The following is a 19,887-nucleotide window of genomic DNA, read 5'->3' as shown; positions in this document are numbered from 1 at the left end:
TTTTTAAAAAAGTCCTGGCACAATTTTATGTAATATAATCCATTACATGTTGTTAATGTTTGACCTTTGACATTCCCAGACAGGAAGTGCTCAGTGTGGGCGGGGGGAGGGGGGATAGATGTCATAATAACATGTCATACTGTGCCTCATCACGGGCGTTCCAATGCATTGTGGTTCAAGGACAGCAGCCATAATGGGATTTTGGTCAGTAATGTATTGTTTGAAAGGTTATATCCTAGATATAACTAAATGATATCATTTTAATATGATGGGTTTTAGCATGTCAGATAGCATTTGTTTTCTATCAAAACGTCTTTCATTTTGCTGTTTCTAACAGATAGTTTTAGTATTATTCCAGAGCCTAATGTGTCAATGACTTCCCTGTGTGTGTGTTTGTGTGTGTTTGTGTGTGTGTGTGTGTGTGTGTGTGTGTGTGTGTGTGTGTGTGTGTGTGTGTGTGTGTGTGTGTGTGTGTGTGTGTGTCTGTGTGTGTGTGTGTGTGTGTGTGTGTGTGTGCGTGTCTGTGTGTGTGTGTGAGAGAGAGAGAGAGAGAGAGAGAGAGAGAGAGAGCGTGTGTGTGCGAGAGAGTTTGTGTGTGTACATGTGCAGGAGAGTATATGTGTACATGTGGGTGTGTGATATGCTCAAGCATATGTACCATATTCATGGGAATTTTGTAAGTGTGTACATTCAAAAAGATATTTTTGTTGGGTGAATTGAATGCACATCAGAGGAAGGGGACAGTAATTCTATATCTAGGAGAAAGCCTTTTATTCTATTAGCTTCCATCTCAAAGACGCGGGTAGCCAGCTGCTTCTGTGTTGCTGTTCCTGAGGGTTCAGGTACCAACGTAAAACTGGGACACTTCAGGCTGCCTCACAGGACCTTGAGCAAGGAACAATGACAGGGTTTGTCCAAAATGGCACCCTATTTCATATGTAGTGCAGTACTGATCAGGGCCTCCCTATGTAGTGAATCTACTATTGACCAGAGCCCTATGTAGTGAACTACTATTGACCAGAGCCCTATGTAGTGAACTACTATTGACCAGAGCCCTATGTAGTGAACTACTATTGACCAGAGCCCTATGTAGTGAACTGTTATTGACCAGAGCCCTATGCGAACAATGACAGAACTTAGAACAAAGACGCATGCTGTGTTCAAAATGGAACCATAGTGCACAACTTTTCACCAGGGCAAAAGTTGTCCACTATGTAGGGAATAGGGTACCAGAATGACGGGCAGACTTGACCGATAGGACCATCCAGTCAGAATGACAGGCAGAGTTGACCTATGGGACCATCCAGTCAGAATGACAGGCAGAGTTGACCAATGGGACCATCCAGTCAGAATGACAGGCAGAGTTGACCAATGGGACCATCCAGTCAGAATGACAGGCAGAGTTGACCAATGGGACCATCCAGTCAGAATGACAGGCAGAGTTGACCGATGGGACCAGAATGTCAGAATGTTGCGTTGCCGTATGAAAGCGATTCCAGAGAGAAACCATCCATCTAACCAGAGACATATTCCTGAGGTTCCTTCCTCCTAAAGTCTGTCCCAACCTTGAAAAGCTGAGAGTTTTGCCATTCTCTTTATTTATGTATTTTTCTAATGCTTTATTTATCTCTATATTTATTTATGTATTTGGAATATTTATTTCTATGTTCATTTATTCATGCTTTATTTTTTATTTTTCAAGATCTCTGTCTGTACATAGCTGAGCTGTGCAATGCGAATGCTGAAGTAAGCCCATTTAAATGTGCAGTACATTTAGGCAAGTAGATGGATTCTCCAGCGTCCACTTCAGGGTGACATTTGGTTAGGGCCTGGGTGTCCCACTTCTTCCTAAAGAGTCCTAAAGGGCACATTGAGTTTAGTTGTGGCTCTTGGGGGAGAAAGAGAAGGATTGAGAGCCAGGATAGAATTAAGAATATATTCGTTTTTTCCTCCATTTCTTCTTGGTTGAGGAATCTCTCTTAGTTCAGACTCAGATAGGAGGCCCTGTCATCAGCATCCCAGGTATTCTACCGGAGGCATGTGTGCAATACTGTGCTGGTGTGTCTGACTTGGTTTAACATTGGAAACGGCCTGGTTGGGTAGTGTTACTATATGCCTACCACTGGACCGCTGTGTATGTCTGTGTTTACAGAAGGATCCGATAATTATGCACATTTTCTTTTGCTTGTTACTGGAAATATTAATTAAACATTGGCCTTGCAGCTCATAGTTAATTCAATAGGAGCATTGACCGGTCAACAATGGACAATTGAATGTATTTTGATTAGAAGGAATAACGAAAAGTGAATGAATGCCCTACACTGACCGTCATCATTATCATCATCACCTCCTACACCTTTATTGATGTGATCTATAAAGTTTACCTTTAGCTGGTGACCTCACAGGGACAGACACTGTGTACGGACAGACTCACCAGGAGGGGAACAACCTGCATCACCATCTCCTGTGTAGGCTCTCTCCCTCTCTCTCTCTCTCTCCCTCTCTCTCTCTCCCTCTCTCTCTCGCTCTCTCTCTCTCCCTCTCTCTCTCTCCCTCTCTCTCTCTCTCCCTCTCCCTCTCTCTCTCTCTCTCTCCCTCTCCCTCTCTCTCTCTCGCTCTCTCTCGCTCGCTCTCTCTCTCTCTCTCTCTCTCTCTCTTCCTTCACCTCTCTCACTCCATCCCATCTTATTCCGCCAATGGGCTCTCTTTTAGCCCAGCATTAATCCCAGAGTTTTGTTTGGAGTTAATTTGTTTGTCTAAAGCTTTGTTTACACCAGATTGATATCTCAATAAACAGTGGAGCCGTACTGTATTGTGGTAATGCTAGTGATTATACAGCAGAAAGCACTGTAGGACCCAGAGTCCTGCTCAATGGGAGTTTCACCCCCATCTAAATCCCTATGTTACCTCTGATTAGGATAATAACACTGGCTAATCATTTACTGGGCTGAGACCACAGAGGGAGAGACCTCTATACACACACAAACACACTCTCTCTCTCTCCCTCCCCCTCACTCTCTCACCCTCTTCCAGCCCACTACTCCCTGTACGTGCATCTAGCCCCTACCTCCATGTGTGCAGGCAGGTGGATTGAAGGTTCTTATAGGTTAGAGTTGGAGTCAGTCTGTCCCTTCAGTCTGCGCCCCCTGCAGCTCTACCCCAGTATAACAGTCATCTCTTAGTGTACCAGTAGACAGCGGAGGACCCTGTGATCTGACAGTAACGTTGCCCTGCTGCTGACCTTCTCAGATGGACTGTTTCTCTCCCAGATTTGTGATGCCCATATCCTGTGACCTCTGCGTTAGTGTGAAAACATGTCAGTGGTTCCTCTGCAGCGGAGCGGAGGAGAGGAGAGGAGGAGCACTGGGTCATGTAGTCTATCCCCAGGGAACTGCCATAAAGGGAGCGGTGTCAGGACATGTGATGTCACAGTTGGCCAGGGACAGAGTGTGTGTGGGGGGATGAGTGTCAGTGTGCCTGTGTGTTTGTGCAAGGTTATACAGGAAGCAGAGATAAGGATGTGATTTATTGTTCTAGATGCCTTACTGTTGCAGTGGTGAGGAGTCAGGAAGTTCCAGTTGATCAATTGTTCCAATTGTTCAACTAACCAGGCGCATTAGATCAACTCCACTGACCTTACAAACCCATTGTAACGGTAACACAGAGGACTCTGTCGGTGTAGTGAAATTATTGAGATATAATAGGAATCAACTGCCACATCAACTGGACAAGGGAGATTTTCAGAGTGATAAAGAATGCAACAGGCTTTCCTATAGAGAATAATAAATTAGTACTATTTTGTTATTGGTCTCTTGTTACGTGTCCACATGACTATATACAGTACCTATATCATAGTTTTAAGAATATGTAGGAGTATGATTACACAAATGCAGTGACAAGGATTGTGCTGTTTATTTTTGTGTTGGGTAACTGTCCGTCCATGGAGCTGAGTTATGGCTCAAAGCGGCGGCCATCTTTTATACACAGGGTGGGACTACAACAGATGGATTTCTGGGTAGGGTAGGCTGGGTACTCTACACCCAGAACCTCTGGTCCAAAATCAAAAGACAACACACACACACACATACTACACGCATAGTAACACACATACATGTCCAGTCAGGTTAGGTAGTTTAAACTACTGTGTACAGTGAAGTGGCGCTAGAGATCATAAAAGATCATAAGGGATTTACCGTTTACATGTTCAAAGTCGATCCACGTAACTGTAGGAGCTAGGAGCAGGCTGACGTTGACCTATTCATTTTTATAGGCATGTTTTTCTATTTCTGAACACACATCCCAGTACTCTGGCTCCTCTGACTGTGTGACTCTGATCTGAACTGTGTCTGAAACTCTGCATGTGTGGATGACTAACGCTATGGGACACTGATGAACCATCTCTATAGTGAGCAGCTCCATGGGACACACATACTCCCCACGAGGCTGACTGGTCACTGAAGGCTAGAGATGCTGGTCTAAGTGGCCAGCCACCTATCAAGGTCTATTGGTGAGTGTTCTGCATGGCTGTAAGTGTACATGGGCAGGGTCTGGGAAATATGCATGAGGTGTTCTGGGCTCTATACTGTAGGAGGGGCTGTGATGCTGTTTGTAGCAGGTCAGTATGTTCATTGGTCAGACCCAGCCAGACAGTATTAGACATTAGGAATGACCAGACAGGTAGACAGTCTAAGGCAGAGAAGTGTTGGTAAGAGATGAGTGACAACTGGTAGAACTGTTGCTGGGCGTATGGATGGAAGGGCTCAGTTTGGGAGGTTCATCATCAGTAGGAACTTTGAGGACTGAGTACTGATCGTGTGCCATTGGGGTGATGATAATGTGTACATCTCCATTTAGAGTACTTCTCTTAGATTTTACTATGATGGGTTTTTCTCCATTCATTTATTCTGTACTGCTGAATCCTTTCTTAAGAGAGGTTGATGTAAAACCTTGATTCAGTTTTGTTCTTTTTTTATTTGAGGACTGATGTGTGATTCTTTTCTCACGTCATTGCTTTGACAGCTGTCTGTCTATCTGGGCCAAAGGGGGTGGTGGTTTTCTGTGAGCGTTTGCGTCATCGCAGGTCAGCGCGACCCTGTATCAGCACATATTAATAAAAAACTATTTAAAATCGAACTACCTTGTGTCAATAATGGACTAGAGTTTCCCTACAATCTTTCCATGTGCATTCATTCTAATGCTGTGTGGGTGTCTTTCAAGCTGAAAATGAAAAGGTGTCTTTAAGTGCTAATGATTTATTCATGGTTTGGCCTGCAGGGTGATGGGATCTGAGTATGGTGGTGTATTAAACCTCAGCCTCGTACCAACAGGAGTACAAGACTCAACACTCCCTGCCTCTGCCTTGCTCTGAGTAAGCTCTCTTCTCAACCACATGCAGATGTAACTGTGGGTGGGTTGATTATTTTTCTTGTCTTCTATCCAAGGCCTTCAAACAAACAAAACAATCAAAGAAAAGCTAAAGAAAGGCGAGAGAAAGGAGACGTTGTTTCTATACGAGTCATGCTCTCACGCCCACTCAGGGTTGGTTGGTTAGCGACTGGTCCTGTACGCCCACCATGATTGGAAGACGACCAACAAGGTTATTCTATGTTGAGGAGGGTGAGGAGGGTGGGTTCATGCTAAGAAATCAACGGTTGTTCATAACAAATGGTCCTGAGCACCAGTGGCAGACATTGAGAACAGAGGTGGGTGGTTTCAGTCAGGGCTGGGCAGATTACTTAAAAAATGTGAAGAGTTGCTTAGGTATACAGTAGACTTAGTGAGCCGTATGATAATGCAAACATGGATAGCAGTATGGTGCAGTACTGTACACCACCATTTTGGATGTTTCATAGCAGAAAGCCGGCCATTCACAGGAAGTGAAACTACATTAGTGAGTTTGCCATGGCAACAACAAACTACAAGCATGAATGTTTCTGTAGTGTTCACTTCCCCTTAACTTATAGTTTGTGATGTGAGGGCCCTACATTGAAGTGAAGGGGTTTGTAGTACAGTATCCAGCCTCCCTTGAAAGCTCCTTGTTACTGATAGTGTGTCATCAGTGTTTGATAAGTTTCTCCTGGAGGGGTTCGTTTCCTTGATGGCTCATAATCCTGGCCATTGTAGAATCTGATCGTTAGCTAATTAGCTCTTAGCTAATTATTATGTGCATCAGAGCGTCTTAATTCATAATTTTATGGCTTCCTACTACCATCATCATCAATCCTGTCCCTCTGCTCCTTTGCTCTGTCTGCTTGGTGTGTGTGTGTGTGTGTGTTTCATACAAAATATAATGTGTGTGTTTCGTACATTGTAGTACATGTATGATACACACACTCCTCCCTCTCCTGGCCCCTACTGTGCCCCCTCAGTGGTAGTCCCTGTGGGGGGAGCTCTCCAGCCTTGACCACCCAGTCACCCCACACTTCAGCACTGTTACAATAAAAGACACACGTGAACACACGCCTAGGGCCTACTAGGCAGACAGATAGAGGGGCAATCTGCATCATTCACACAGCCTCCGTGTCACCCCAGATACACTCCTCCACTCCCCAGCACTCACACAGCCACAGAGGTGAGGCCATCTCAGCAGAAAGGTCAAAATAGCCCTTGCCAAGGTTAGTGGCCATTTTGGGCACTCTGAGATGGCATGAGTCGTACACATCACCCACAGAACCTAACATCGCTGTAATAATAGACAGTCAGCTATTAAACTAAGACTGAACCAGCACTGGTGATGTCACTGGGTTCTTCCTGGTTCTTTACTGCCCTCAAGTGTTTGGAATTAGCTATGTTCCTCTATTATACAGTATGTGTCAAGGTAGTGATAGTAGGCTATGATTCTCCTTTATCCCCCCCCCCTCTATCTATGCACCACAGTGTTCTCTCCTTCTCTCTGTTAGTGTTTGCTACAGAGTAGTGTCCTCCCTTTCACACCTCTCTGCATTCCCTTTCTCATCTAAGCCAAGTAGGATATTAGAGATGAGCAGATTGTCTTCCGCTCCTAAAGGGTGTCTCTGTGCTCCAATTATATTTGAAGAAAATACAGCATGCGGTATGAGAAGAAATATATATGTTTTAATTAAACATATTTTGGATACAAATAATGGAAAATGTTTTAGTCACTAAAAGAATATCCTTCTATACGGGAGGGTAAAATAATATCCCTCTATACGGGAGGGTAAAATAATATCCCTCTATACAGGAGGGTAAAATAATATCCCTCTATACGGGAGGGTAAAATAATATCCCTCTATACGGGAGGGTAAAATAATATCCCTCTATACGGGAGGGTAAAATAATATCCCTCTATATGGGAGGGTAAAATAATATCCTTCTATACGGGAGGGTAAAATAATATCCTTCTATACGGGAGGGTAAAATAATGCATGGTCATTGAAGCATTAGTCATACTAATTCAATCAAATCAAAGCAAACAAATATATAAATAAACATTTAAAAAAGGGATTAACAGTTGTTACATAAAAACCTGACTGTTACACTTCAGAATGGTAAGTAGTTATACGGCATTTTCCATAACTTTGTCTCTAAGAAGGGCTAGTTGGCGGTAACAACTAAGCTAAAAACTTTGGATTTGAACCACAGTTGAGCGTAGATACTCTGAATAATAGAAACCACAGCTGGGGGCAACCCCACAGCTAGCAGCTTACCAGCACAGTATTATACTAGCATTTTACTATACAGTTATGTCCTATGAATGCATTAATGCATCATTCATGTTGTTAAGAATGCATTCATTAGAATATATAACACTATACAAGAAGCAGCTTCAAGTAAGTGTTACGATATTATATTATATCATATCATATTATATTATACTGTTTTATATTACAGTGTATATCATGTTATATATTATTATATTTACACTTAGTTTCATCTTATATGCTATATATTTTCAACTGGCTTCATGCCATTGTTGACCAGTCCTGGTCCTGCTTGTTCACCAGAGCAGTTTTCTTCATCCGCTGACCAACAGGGTTGTTCTCCAACCTTAGACACAGAACAGAGTAAGACAGGCTGGATCAGGAAACATGGAAAAAAACATGGTTATTGTACAATCCTGTACCTACAATTAAAATACAGTGGAGAAAAAGCTCAGAACAGTGTTACTTTAGCAATAGTTACAATATCACCTGTCAGACATGGGAGGTCCTCCATTCATCTGAGGAGGTCCTGGACTCTGTGCACCAGTAGTCGGTTCCTTAGTCTCATCGTTAACCCTGTTGGAGAAATAAGACATCAACAATTACATTCATCATCCACCATAATGCTGTTCCCTAAAGAGAGGCTAAAATGAACCCTGGGAAAATGGGGTTGGTGACATTATTACCCAATGAGTTGTGGATGTATCAATATGTAGTCAAGTTTACCTGACATCATCATTGATCCACCACAAGACAAACGTTATTACATGACCCATTGTGAGATTACAGAGGTACGATCTTAATTTGATCATTCTTTTGTTGCTGAGCATTTTCCTGCACAGCAGGAAATGCAAACTTGTAGGGTGTTCAAAGTTTAAAAAGGCTTCTAAAGTTGGTAATTTCCACTTTAAAATGACCGATTTGATTTGCCCTAATGAAAAATGTATCAACACACATAACAATTCACATTTCCTGTTGCTGCAGGATTATTTTCCTGCTGTAGCAAACCGGCTCAAATTAAGATCCTACATCTGTATCATTCAATGAAGATCTATCAAGGTATTCATCATGTGGTAAAGTTTACCTGGCCTTATGGTTTCCATTCACCAGAGGAAATCCAGCATGTCTCTTCTGAGAGAATTCAGTATCTGTTCCCTCACTGCCCATTGGCTGAACGAACCTCTCGCTTGGCTCACCTCTCTCTCCTTGACTGCTAAACATTTTTTTAACACGCATGAGCATTTACCATGCTTATTAGGTATTATAGGTATTACAATATAAGGATAATGTGTTAAACAAACTGGTCTTTCTATTAAACCTGTGGGATCAATGACTCATGGGATCAGCTCTGACTGAGGATAGTGAGACTCAACCGGAAATGAAGTAATGAGAAACTTTCTCAGAGAAAGGTTAACCTGTTCACAAGATGTCCATTCAGCAGAGAGGACTCAACATGTGTCTCCTGACTGTGTGGTGGCTCCCTCTCCTCTTCCACCCCATCCCCCTGGTCCCTGATGGTTCAAAGGGACAAATGCAGTTATAGATTGAGGAAGACATGAAGTATAGTAGGAGCATAAATATTACATTCAACAGATAGGCTGTCTAACCTGCCAACGACAAGCACAGATCGGAGAGACTCAGCGTCCTCAGCAGCTGGATCATCAGGATCTCCGTTGTCCCTTAGAGAAGTTAAAACAACAACACGTGTTACTTCTTGCTGCTCTAAGCTGTTGTCTGGCATGATTACTGATATTTAGTAATGTATCATGAAGCACATTAAACCACGTAGCTACTAAAAATGTCCTCAGGTTGACTGAGTCTGACTCACCTCTGATTTTCCCTGTTGGTGTTAAGGTAGTCCCGACCCAGCCAAGCTGGCTGTGCAAGAGCAAATCTGATGTGGTGTGTGATGAACAAAGGAAAGGTTGCGTTCAGTCCTAAGTCCTAAGTTTATCCTCTCTGAATTCATTTTGGACAGCAAAGCTGACTGGCTGTACACTCTGAGCACTATTGTTGCTGCAGATCATAAAAGGTACTCACCGATGTTTGTCTCTCCAAGGAATGCAGCCATATCTGTACATTAACAAACCAGCAATTCCCAGCAGCAGAACCAAGATAACCAGAACACCAGCTGAAAAACAAAAAGCTGTCTACGTCAGTTGTTGAGATCCTGTTAAACTGTGCTATAGAAGTATCATGTAAAGGAACAAAACATGACACATACTGTGTATATAATATATACAGTTGAAGTCGGAAGTTTACATACACTTAGGTTGGGGTCAATAAAACTCATTTTTCAACCACTCCCCAAATTTCTTGTTAACAAACTATAGTTTTGGCAAGTCGGTTAGGACATCTACTTTGTGCATGACACAAGTAATTTTTCCAACAATTGTTTACAGACAGATTATTTCACTTATAATTCATTGTATCACAATTCCAGTGGGTCAGAAGTTTACATACACTAAGTTGACTGTGCCTTTAAACAGCTTGGAAAATTCCAGAAAATTATGTCATGGCTTTAGAAGCTTCTGATATGCTAATTGACAATTGGAGGTGTACCTGTGGATGTATGTCAAGGCCTACCTTCAAACTTAGTGCCTCTTTGCTTGACATCATGGGAAAATCAAAAGAAATCAACCAAGACCTCAGAAAACAAATTGTCTGGTTCATCCTTGGGAGCAATTTCCAAACACCTGAAGGTACCACGTTCATCTGTACAAACAATAGTACGCAAGTATGAACACCATGGGACCACGCAGCCGTCATACCGCTCAGGAAGGAGACGCATTCTGTCTCCTAGAGATGAACGTACTTTGGTGCGAAAAGTGCAAATCAATCCCAGAACAACAGCAAAGGACCTTGTGAAGATGCTGGAGAAAACAGGTACGAAAGTATCTATATCCACAGTAAAACGAGTCCTATATCGACATAACCTGAAAGACCGCTCAGCAAGGAAGAAGCAACTGCTCCAAAACCGCCATAAAAAAGCCAGACTATGGTTTGCAACTGCACATGGAAACAAAGATGGTACTTTTTGGAGAAATGTCCTCTGGTCTGATGAAACAAAAATATAACTGTTTGGCCATAATGACCATCCTTATGTTTGGAGGAAAAAGGGGGATGCTTGCAAGCTGAAGAACACCATCCCAACCGTGAAGCACGGGGGTGGCAGCATCATGTTGTGGGGGTGCTTTGCTGCAGGAGGGACTGGTGCACTTCACTAAATAGATGGCATCATGAGGTAGGAAAATTATGTGGATATATTGAAGCAACATCTCAAGACATCAGTCAGGAAGTTAAAGCTTGGTCGCAAATGGGTCTTCCAAATGGACAATGACCCCAAGCATACTTCACAAGTTGAGGCAAAATGGCTTAAGGACAACAAAGTCAAGGTATTGGAGTGGCCATCACAAAGCCCTGACTTCAATCCTATAGAATATTTGTGGGCAGACTGAAATATTGTGTGCGAGCAAGGAAGCCTACAAACCTGACTCAGTTACACCAGCTCTGTCAGGAGGAATGGGCCAAAATTCACCCAACTTATTGTGGGAAGCTTATGGAAGGCTACCCGAAACGTTTGACCCAAGCTAAACAATTTAAAGGCAATGCTACCAAATACTAATTGAGTGTATGTAAACTTCTGACCCACTGAGAATGTGATGAAATAAATAAAAGCTGAAATAAATAATTATCTCTACTATTATTCTGACATTTCACATTCTTAAAAGACAGGGAATTTTTTACTAGGATTAAATGTCAGGAATTGTGAAAAACTGAGTTTAAATATATTTGGCTATGGTGTATGTAAACTTCCGACTAAAACTGTATAATAAATAAACAATTATAAAGACTAACAGAAAATACATTCTATACAAAACTAAATAAAGCTGTTAGTATTACAACTTAGCTATTGATAGCAGCAGATATACTGTTATATCACAATACTGTTAGTGTTAATGCAGACACATTTTCAGAGATTTTCAAACAACTAGTGCAATAAATGTAGATAAAATAAGAAATAGAAGTACTATTTTAAGAGCTTTTTTCAATAAAAACTATACTTTCAAGAATGTAGATCTGCAGTTCTGGAAGTCCATTGTTCATTTTTCTAATGGCAAGAAGTTTTCAACTTGTTTTAGCCACAGATGAAAAGTGGGTGGGTTGTCATTTTTCCAACACACAAGAATACATTTATTTGCAAAGTCATTTGTCAGCAACCTTATCTTGTATGAATCAAGTGCAGTATTCAGCGTTTGCTTAAGGAGGTAAAGGCTTGGGTACTGTACTAGTGGAAGCTCCTCAGAGGAGGAAGGGTAGAACCATCCTCCTCATATAATTTCATATTAATAAAAATATTGTAACATTCAAAAAGTGATCGTTTTTAGATAAAATTATACTAAATATATTCACTGTTTTGCAATGAAGGTCTACAGTAGCCTCAACAGCACTCTGTAGGGTAGCACCATGCTGTAGCCAGAGGACAGCTAGTTTCCTTCCTCCTCTGGGAACACTGACTTCAATACAAAACCTAGGACGCTCGTGGTTCTCATCCACTTCCATAGACATACACAGAAACTATGACAACTTCCGGAAGACATCCTCCAACCTATTAGAGCTCTTGCAGCATGAACTGACATGTTGCCCACCCAATCAAAGGATCAGCAAATGAATCTAGTACTGAAGAAAAAGCTACAGCTAGCTAGCACTGCAGTGCATAAAATGTGGTGAGTAGTTGACTCAAAGAGAGAGAAAGAAAAGGTGAGAGGAGGAGAGGGCATAGATGCGAGAAGGAATTATACAACGATCTGGCTCCTATGAAAGTGAACTGTTTTTGCGTTTGATCGGGGTGTATTCATTCAGCCGATTCTGTTGAAAAATATTTCTTAAACGGAAGCAAATGGAACGAAACTGGGATAAACATACCTGAATTTCTCCAATAGTAACTCGTTTGCAACTGTTGGCCTAATGATTACACCCTAGATCAGCTAGATGCAAGCCAGAGTGTGCAAGGCGGTATTGAATGTGTGACTGTCATCTTGATTACTAAAATGTATCTCGACCTGTGCACCTACATTGTAAACTTTCCTTCATAGGCTAGGTTGTAGCAAATTCATAAAGGCTATAGGGAAAAATAGAGTATCATGTAGGAGCCTAAATCTATCAATGTTACATTGAGCTGGGTGAATGGAATATGAATGACAGTCATCCAATATGCTGTAATAGAAATAAGGCCCATAAAAATGTTTATCGTCCTCCCTCATCATAAACAGCACCAACCGCTGCTGGATTGTACCAATACCATATCTAAATGATCTGAGAGGCTGTATGAATAGAGTGCCAGAAATCCATTAGCTTATTGCAATGCCAGAATAGATGAAAAAAAGGTACTTTCTCTGTCTTACAATTCAGGCAATTTGGTGTCTGGGAACATAGTTTAATTCAACAGGGGTAAGCTAAAACTTGAACATTAATTTGTAGTTAGTCTCCTTAATATTGCGACTAGTAAATGGGAAGTGGATCTTATTACAGATCTCAAGTCATACCTCCTCATCAAATTCTGTGCCTAAGTCATTTTCCCACATCCTTTGAAGTGAAACAAAGGAGGATTCATAATGTTTGGATAATGTACAATACATCTTAGCAAGTATTGCTTGCTAATATAGATGTGGTTATTAATTCTTAACTTCTGATAACTGAGATCTCAGCTTTAATTCTTTGATAAATATAAAGTTAACATTTCTGATTTGAAGGCACTTAAAACAAATGTGTACCAGGGATGTTATATTCAGTATGGATTTGGATAAATCCCTTCATTGTATTTAATCCACTATGGAACAAGTCTGCGATCCTCCTACGACCCAGCTGGCACCAATTATGAAGGCCGACTTTTAAGAAAACATTGGGCAACAAGAAATAGGAGCATATAAAAAAAACGTGTTTGAAATACCCAAGTGCTTTCTACAGTCTGCCCATGCCATTAATGTGTACTTACTGTTATCACAAATATGATGAAACTGATTCAGAGGTAAAGGATGGCTAGATTGATATTCAATCTGAACCCATAGGGAGTCATATCTGCCCAAAGTCCCAGACAACAATTTACGAGTTTGGGCTGACCAATAGTAAAGTTGGAAATTGGGCAGACTCAGACCCCATAGACTCAGGTTTGACCAGTATTATGTTTATCCTCCAATCATTGTTATGGGAGAGTGGACCAACGGATGAGGTCTTTCATTTTGCTAAAGAGGGGACGTGTAATGTGCATTCTGGTTGCTCCTTTTTTAATTGATAGGCAAGGAGCTAACTTGGTTATCATATTCATATGTTCTTGTCAACATGGAACATGTTATCATTGATATGGCGAGTTTGTTAAAGATTTAGTTTGCTTCAAGATTTACGTGCCTCCAATTCTCAGTAGAAAACCTTTTGTGCAATTGTTCGCATCTTTCTTAACCTGTTTAGGATAGGGGGCAGTATTTTCACGGCCGGATAAAAAACGAACCCGATTTAATCTGGTTATTACTCCTGCCCAGAAACTAGAATATGCATATAATTGTTTGATTTGGATAGAAAACACCCTAAAGTTTCTAAAACTGTTTGAATGGTGTCTGTGAGTATAACAGAACTCATATGGCAGGCCAAAACCTGAGAAGATTCTAAACAGGAAGTGCCCTCTCTGACTATTTCTTGGCCTTCTATAGCCTCTTTATCGAAAACAGAGGATCTCTGCTGTAACGTGACATTTTCTAAGACTCCCATAGGCTCTCAGAAGGCGCCAGAACGTTCAATGATGACTGCAGTCCCTGGCTGAAAAACAGTAGCACATTTGGATAGTGGTCGATCTGAGAACAATGAAACGGGTGCGTGCGTGCACGTGAAGAGTCCATTTTACATTTTCAGTCTTTGAACGAAAACAACGTCGCCCGGTCGGAATATTATTGCTATTTTACGAGAAAAATCGCATAAAAATAGATTTTAAACAGCGTTTGACATGCTTCGAAGTACGGTAATGGAATATTTTGAATTTTTTTGTAACGATACGCGCCGGCGCGTCACCCTTCGGATAGTGTCTTGAACGCAAGAACAAACGCAGCTATTTGGATATAACTATGGATTATTTGGAACCAAACCAACATTTGTTGTTGAAGTAGAAGTCCTGGGAGTGCATTCTGATGAAGAACAGCAAAGGTAATCCAATTTTTCTTATAGTAAATCTGAGTTTGGTGAGGGCCAAACTTGGTGGGTGTCAAAATAACTAGCCATGATGGCCGGGCTATCTACTCAGAATATTGCAAAATGTGCTTTCACCGAAAAGCTATTTTAAAATCGGACATAGCGATTGCATAAAGGAATTCTGTATCTATAATTCTTAAAATAATTGTTATGTTTTTTGTGAACGTTTATCGTGAGTAATTTAGTAAATTCACTGGAAGTTTCGGTGGGTATGCTAGTTCTGAACGTCACATGCTAATGTAAAAAGCTGGTTTTTGATATAAATATGAACTTGATTGAACAAAACATGCATGTATTGTATAACATAATGTCCTAGGAGTGTCATCTGATGAAGATCATCAAAGGTTAGTGCTGCATTTAGCTGTGGTTTTGGTTTTTGTGACATTATATGCTAGCTTGAAAAATGGGTGTCTGATTATTTCTGGCTGGGTACTCTCCTGACATAATCTAATGTTTTGCTTTCGTTGTAAAGCCTTTTTGAAAATCGGACAATGTGGTTAGATAAAGGAGAGTCTTGTCTTTAAAATGGTGTAAAATAGTCATATGTTTGAAAAATTGAAGTTTTGGGATTTTTGAGGAGTTTGTAATTCGCGCCACGCTCTATCATTGGATATTGGAGCGGTGTTCCGCTAGCGGAACATCTGGATGTAAGAGGTTTTAATGTCACACAACTTCTCACTGTTCTTTTACTTAAATTATGTATATGAAATAATTTTACCACTTCGGGTGGGTTTTGCCGCCTCCCATACAGTGGAAGCATCAAATGTACAGTAGGGTCACTATTATCTTGTATGTAATTCACAATCCCACAATGCATTTCTGCTTTGAAATTTTTATCTGCCATTAGAGATGTATTAAGTTTCTAATTTCTGGATAGAGGAACAAAGCTGCTCAGGTTCACAGATAAATATATTTTGACATGATTGGATAAATCAAACGTACCAATAGAGCAACTGTTCACAGCAGATAGCTTTTGGGAAAAAATAAGTAGTCTATTCTGGAATATGAGTTGGGTACATTAGAAAAGTATAATCTTTGGCTTGAGGTTTGATCTCACGCCAGACATCAACTAGTCCACATTCTGAACCCAAAGTGTTCAAAACTCTTGCTGATTTAGTTAGTTTTTTTTGTTGTCTTATCGCATTTGTCCATAATTGGGTTCAGAAGAAAAAGAAGAAGAAGCTGTGGTGACAGTAGAATGTCAAACAAAAGAAACAATATGGAAACACTCACCAGTGATTTCCTTTGTGTGGCTAGTGGCTTTGTCTCCATTTCCTGAGTTTAATCAGAGCGTAAAGTCATTTCAAATGAATATATACTTTATTACAGATGGAGATGCTATAGACAGTAATGAGCTGTCTTTATGTTAGTTACGAGTACTTACCTGACATGTCGTCCGAGGTGTCAGTCAGATCGTCAGTCAGAGTGATAGTTGTCACAGCCTCATGCTCCCTCTCTACAGACAAAGATCAGACAAAGAGGTGATATTAGTTTGCTAATATTAGAGTACTCACCCGGGGTGTCAGTCGGATTGTAAATTGAAATGTCAGTTGAATTGTCAGTGTACATTTTTTACATTTTAAAGACGCTCTTATCCAGAGATATTAGCGTTAACTGCCTTGGATATGTGTACCAATATGAAAGTGCAAGAAGTTTAAAATGAAAGAAAATAGGAAAATCATTCTTTACCTGCAACAATGTAATGCAAATGGCACTCCTCAACCATGCCCTTAAGAGAAGACACAGGGGAAGTAAGAATCTCTAAAATCATTTTCAACAATCAAATCATCTCAATTGTGTGAAATAATAACAGGACTCACCTGGAGAACATGAAAGAATGTGAATGTCAGATTCAGGCATTCAGAGAGGATGACAGCACTGTTGTTCACTCTTATCACCTTATCAGAAACATTTGCATCAAAAGGCTTGTTCATGCCACGGTAGGCTATTGGAGTCTGTGGGGAAAGCACATAAGAAAAGAAAGAATTGAATTCAGGTTTGAATCAAAGAGCCCTGATTTGTCATACAACATAGTACTTATTGTCTAAAAAAATACCAACATATACAGTCTGTGTCCTGATTCTACACCCTTTTCCCCAAAGTTTACACTTGCACACTTCCCGCCATGGTTAAAAGCATTGGATTGGTGTAAACATTAGCTGCAGGGACTTTCCAACATTGTGAAATCCATGTCGGGAAGTGTGCAAGTCTGCACTTGGGGGAAGGGTGGAGAATCAAGACAAAGTCTGTAGTACATATCCTGCATAAAACCATAAGATCTCCACTAACATTGTTTGAGTACACCTCAATTCCAGATCCAGCCGGAGTTTCATATAGGTACACATATCCATTTGCTGTCCTCAAATCTTCACACCTGACCATTTTCTTGATGGGAGGGCATGCTAACCAAGCTACGGAAGAAGACATTCAGTTAGTACAACTTTCTATGTAACATTAGTTTAATGTTACTAACAAACTTCCTTAAACACAAACACAATGAAATAGAGATAGACTGCAGCTACCAATGTTTGAGCTCCTAATACAGTTAAACAAATCACAGGTACAAACAGGTTGTGCATGAGGCTAACGGGTTGCTAGCCGACTTCGCCCAGATGACACAATACAGTAAGATAACTTTCTGCCTTCAGGGAGTTTTATAGCAATGTAGCAATGTTAAAGTGCAAATACTGTTACAACTTAGTCTTTACCTTGATACGGGAGCACCAAAAAAACAAACAACAGGCTGAATGGATACATTTTAGTCTGTGGTCTGTTTAGAGCTGCCATCTTGCTTGCTGGTTCTGTAGAAAATGTTTTACTTTTCTTCTTCCTGCTTCAGGAAGTTCCATGTAGAAAACAGGAGGAGTTATAAGTGACTGTATCACCACAGTTTCTAAACCTTGATACGCAACATCGCGGGAACGCTTGCTAAGCAGACTAATTCTTCCTTAGCTGTTAATTTTCTCGAAATTCAAAGGCACAACCTAGATTTGAGCCAATATCTTAAGTATTTGAACATGTTATTACTCCAACTATTTTCATAAAAAATGACTTTATATCGAAAGAGTGCCTTTGATTTGGCGGCCTGCACATGGCAAATTGACTCGAGACAACTGTTAGACCCGATGACGTGTGTCTGTGCATGAGCTTAGCTTGCCAACATTGCTATGACATCACCTTCAAGTGTGATCAGGGATTTCTGTTGAAGAAGCAATTTTAGCCTATCTTCATACTGTACTGTCTTTGGTTTAACTTTCTCAATAGGTAACTGATATGGGCTGTACCTTTTATTGTGCCTCGTTGCTCAAAGTGTTCAAAGTTGTGATTTATAAAGACATGGAGTTAGAACTGGAACACACTGTTGTACACGTTGATCCATGGCATCCCAAACATGCTCAATGGGTGACATGTCTGGTGAGTATGCACATTTTCAGCTTCCAGGATTTGTGTACAGATTCTTGCGACATGGGGCTGTGCATTATTATGCTGAAAAATTAGGTGATGGCAGCAGATGAATGGCACAACAATGGGCCTCAGGATCTCATCACGGTATCTCTGTGCATTCAAATTGCCATCAATAAAATGCAATTGTGTTCATTGTCCGTAGCTTATGCCTGCCCATACCATAACCCCACCGCCACCATGGGGCACTCTGTTCACAACATTGACATCAGAAAACTGTTCGCCCACATGACGCCATACACATGGTCTGTGGTTGTGAGGCCGGTTGGATGGACTGCCAAATTCTATAAAATGATGTTGGAGTCGGCTTATGGATAGAGAAATTAACATTAAATTCTCTGGCAACAGCTCTGGTGGACAATCCTGCAGTCAGCATGCCAATTGCACGCTCCCTCAAAACTTGAAACATCTGTGGCATTGTGTTGTGTTACAGAACTGCACATTTTAGAGTGGCCTTTTATTTTCCCCAGCACAAGGTGCACCTTTGTAATGATCATGCTGTTTAAAAGTGGTGTAAAGTATTTAAAAAATATATAAAAAAATACTACTTAAGTAGTTTTTTGGGGTATCCATCTACACAGGGAAACTACTGAGGGAGAGGCATCATGTACCAATCTATCAACCGTCTACACAGGGAAACTACTGAGGGAGAGGCATCATTTACCAATCTATCAACTGTCTACACAGGCAAACTACTGAGGGAGAGGCATCATGTACCAATCTATCAACCGTCTACACAGGCAAACTACTGAGGGAGAGGCATCATGTACCAATCTATCAACCGTCTGCACAGGGAAACTACTGAGGGAGAGGCATCATTTACCAATCTATCAACCGTCTGCACAGGCAAACTACTGAGGGAGAGGCATTATGTACCAATCTATGAACCGTCTGCACAGGCAAACTACTGGGGGAGAGGCATCATGTACCAATCTATCAACCGTCTGCACAGGTAAACTCAGCCCACGTGTCTGTCTGTCCTTCCATCCATCTGTATGAAGAAGAGGAGTACATAATATGTATCACTACCACAGACAAAAGGTATGGGAAATGTCCATATCATTAAACTCATTATCCTCCAGATACTGTACCATACCATCATTGTCTACTGTGTGTTACTGGTGAACACATCAGACATCCAATAAAGACAGATATACTGTACAGTACTTTGGACTCAGTACAGTTGTGTACTTGATCACATCTGTGAGGGTCTACAGTAGCTACTGTAGAAACCAGGCGCCTTAGTGTGACGTGTGTGTGTGTGTGTGTGTGTGTGTGTGTGTGTGTGTGTGTGTGTGTGTGTGTGTGTGTGTGTGTGTGTGTGTGTGTGTGTGTGTGTGTGTGTGTGTGTGTGTGCGTGTGTGTACAGTGAGGGAAAAAAGTATTTGATCACCTGCTGATTTTGTACGTTTGCCCACTGACAAAGAAATAATCAGTCTATAATTTTAATGGTAGGTTTATTTGAACAGTGAGAGACAGAATAACAACAAAAGAATCCAGAAAAACGCATGTCAAAAATGTTATAAAA

General features: G+C 41.0%; 1 protein-coding gene across 2 annotated transcripts; it reads right to left on the bottom strand.

The window, feature by feature from the left end:
- Positions 1–7,054: 7,054 nt before the first annotated feature.
- Positions 7,055–17,718, bottom strand: LOC115204424 (uncharacterized). Of its 2 annotated transcripts, none has more exons than XM_029769977.1 (13): positions 17,606–17,718; positions 17,187–17,308; positions 16,718–16,852; positions 16,587–16,626; positions 16,282–16,353; positions 16,131–16,172; positions 9,702–9,792; positions 9,490–9,555; positions 9,269–9,340; positions 9,077–9,172; positions 8,746–8,874; positions 8,151–8,237; positions 7,055–8,007 (listed from the first exon to the last, which is right to left on the bottom strand). In XM_029769977.1, exons 1-13 carry the CDS (start codon positions 17,682–17,684, stop codon positions 7,923–7,925), a joined length of 1,116 nt encoding a protein of 371 aa, XP_029625837.1. In that variant the 5' UTR covers positions 17,685–17,718; the 3' UTR covers positions 7,055–7,922. The 2 variants fall into 2 exon arrangements, with proteins under 2 accessions (XP_029625837.1, XP_029625846.1); XM_029769986.1 differs by having other exon boundaries at positions 8,746–8,871.
- Positions 17,719–19,887: the final 2,169 nt, after the last annotated feature.

This window comes from Salmo trutta, chromosome 1, assembly GCF_901001165.1.
Source record: "Salmo trutta chromosome 1, fSalTru1.1, whole genome shotgun sequence".
NCBI classification, from domain to species: Eukaryota; Metazoa; Chordata; class Actinopteri; order Salmoniformes; family Salmonidae; genus Salmo; species Salmo trutta.
Note: the sequence above shows the minus strand (reverse complement) of the source record. Positions and strands in the feature narration are given on the sequence as shown.

Coding starts and splice junctions, on each gene's coding strand:
- LOC115204424 (XM_029769977.1), bottom strand. CDS start 17,684: ATGGCAGCTCTAAACAGACCACAGACTAAAATGTATCCATTCAGCCTG. Junction 17,309..17,605: donor TTTGGTGCTCCCGTATCAAG/GTAAAGACTAAG, acceptor CTTCTTCCGTAG/CTTGGTTAGCATGCCCTCCC. Junction 8,875..9,076: donor AATGGACATCTTGTGAACAG/GTTAACCTTTCT, acceptor AAAAATGTTTAG/CAGTCAAGGAGAGAGAGGTG.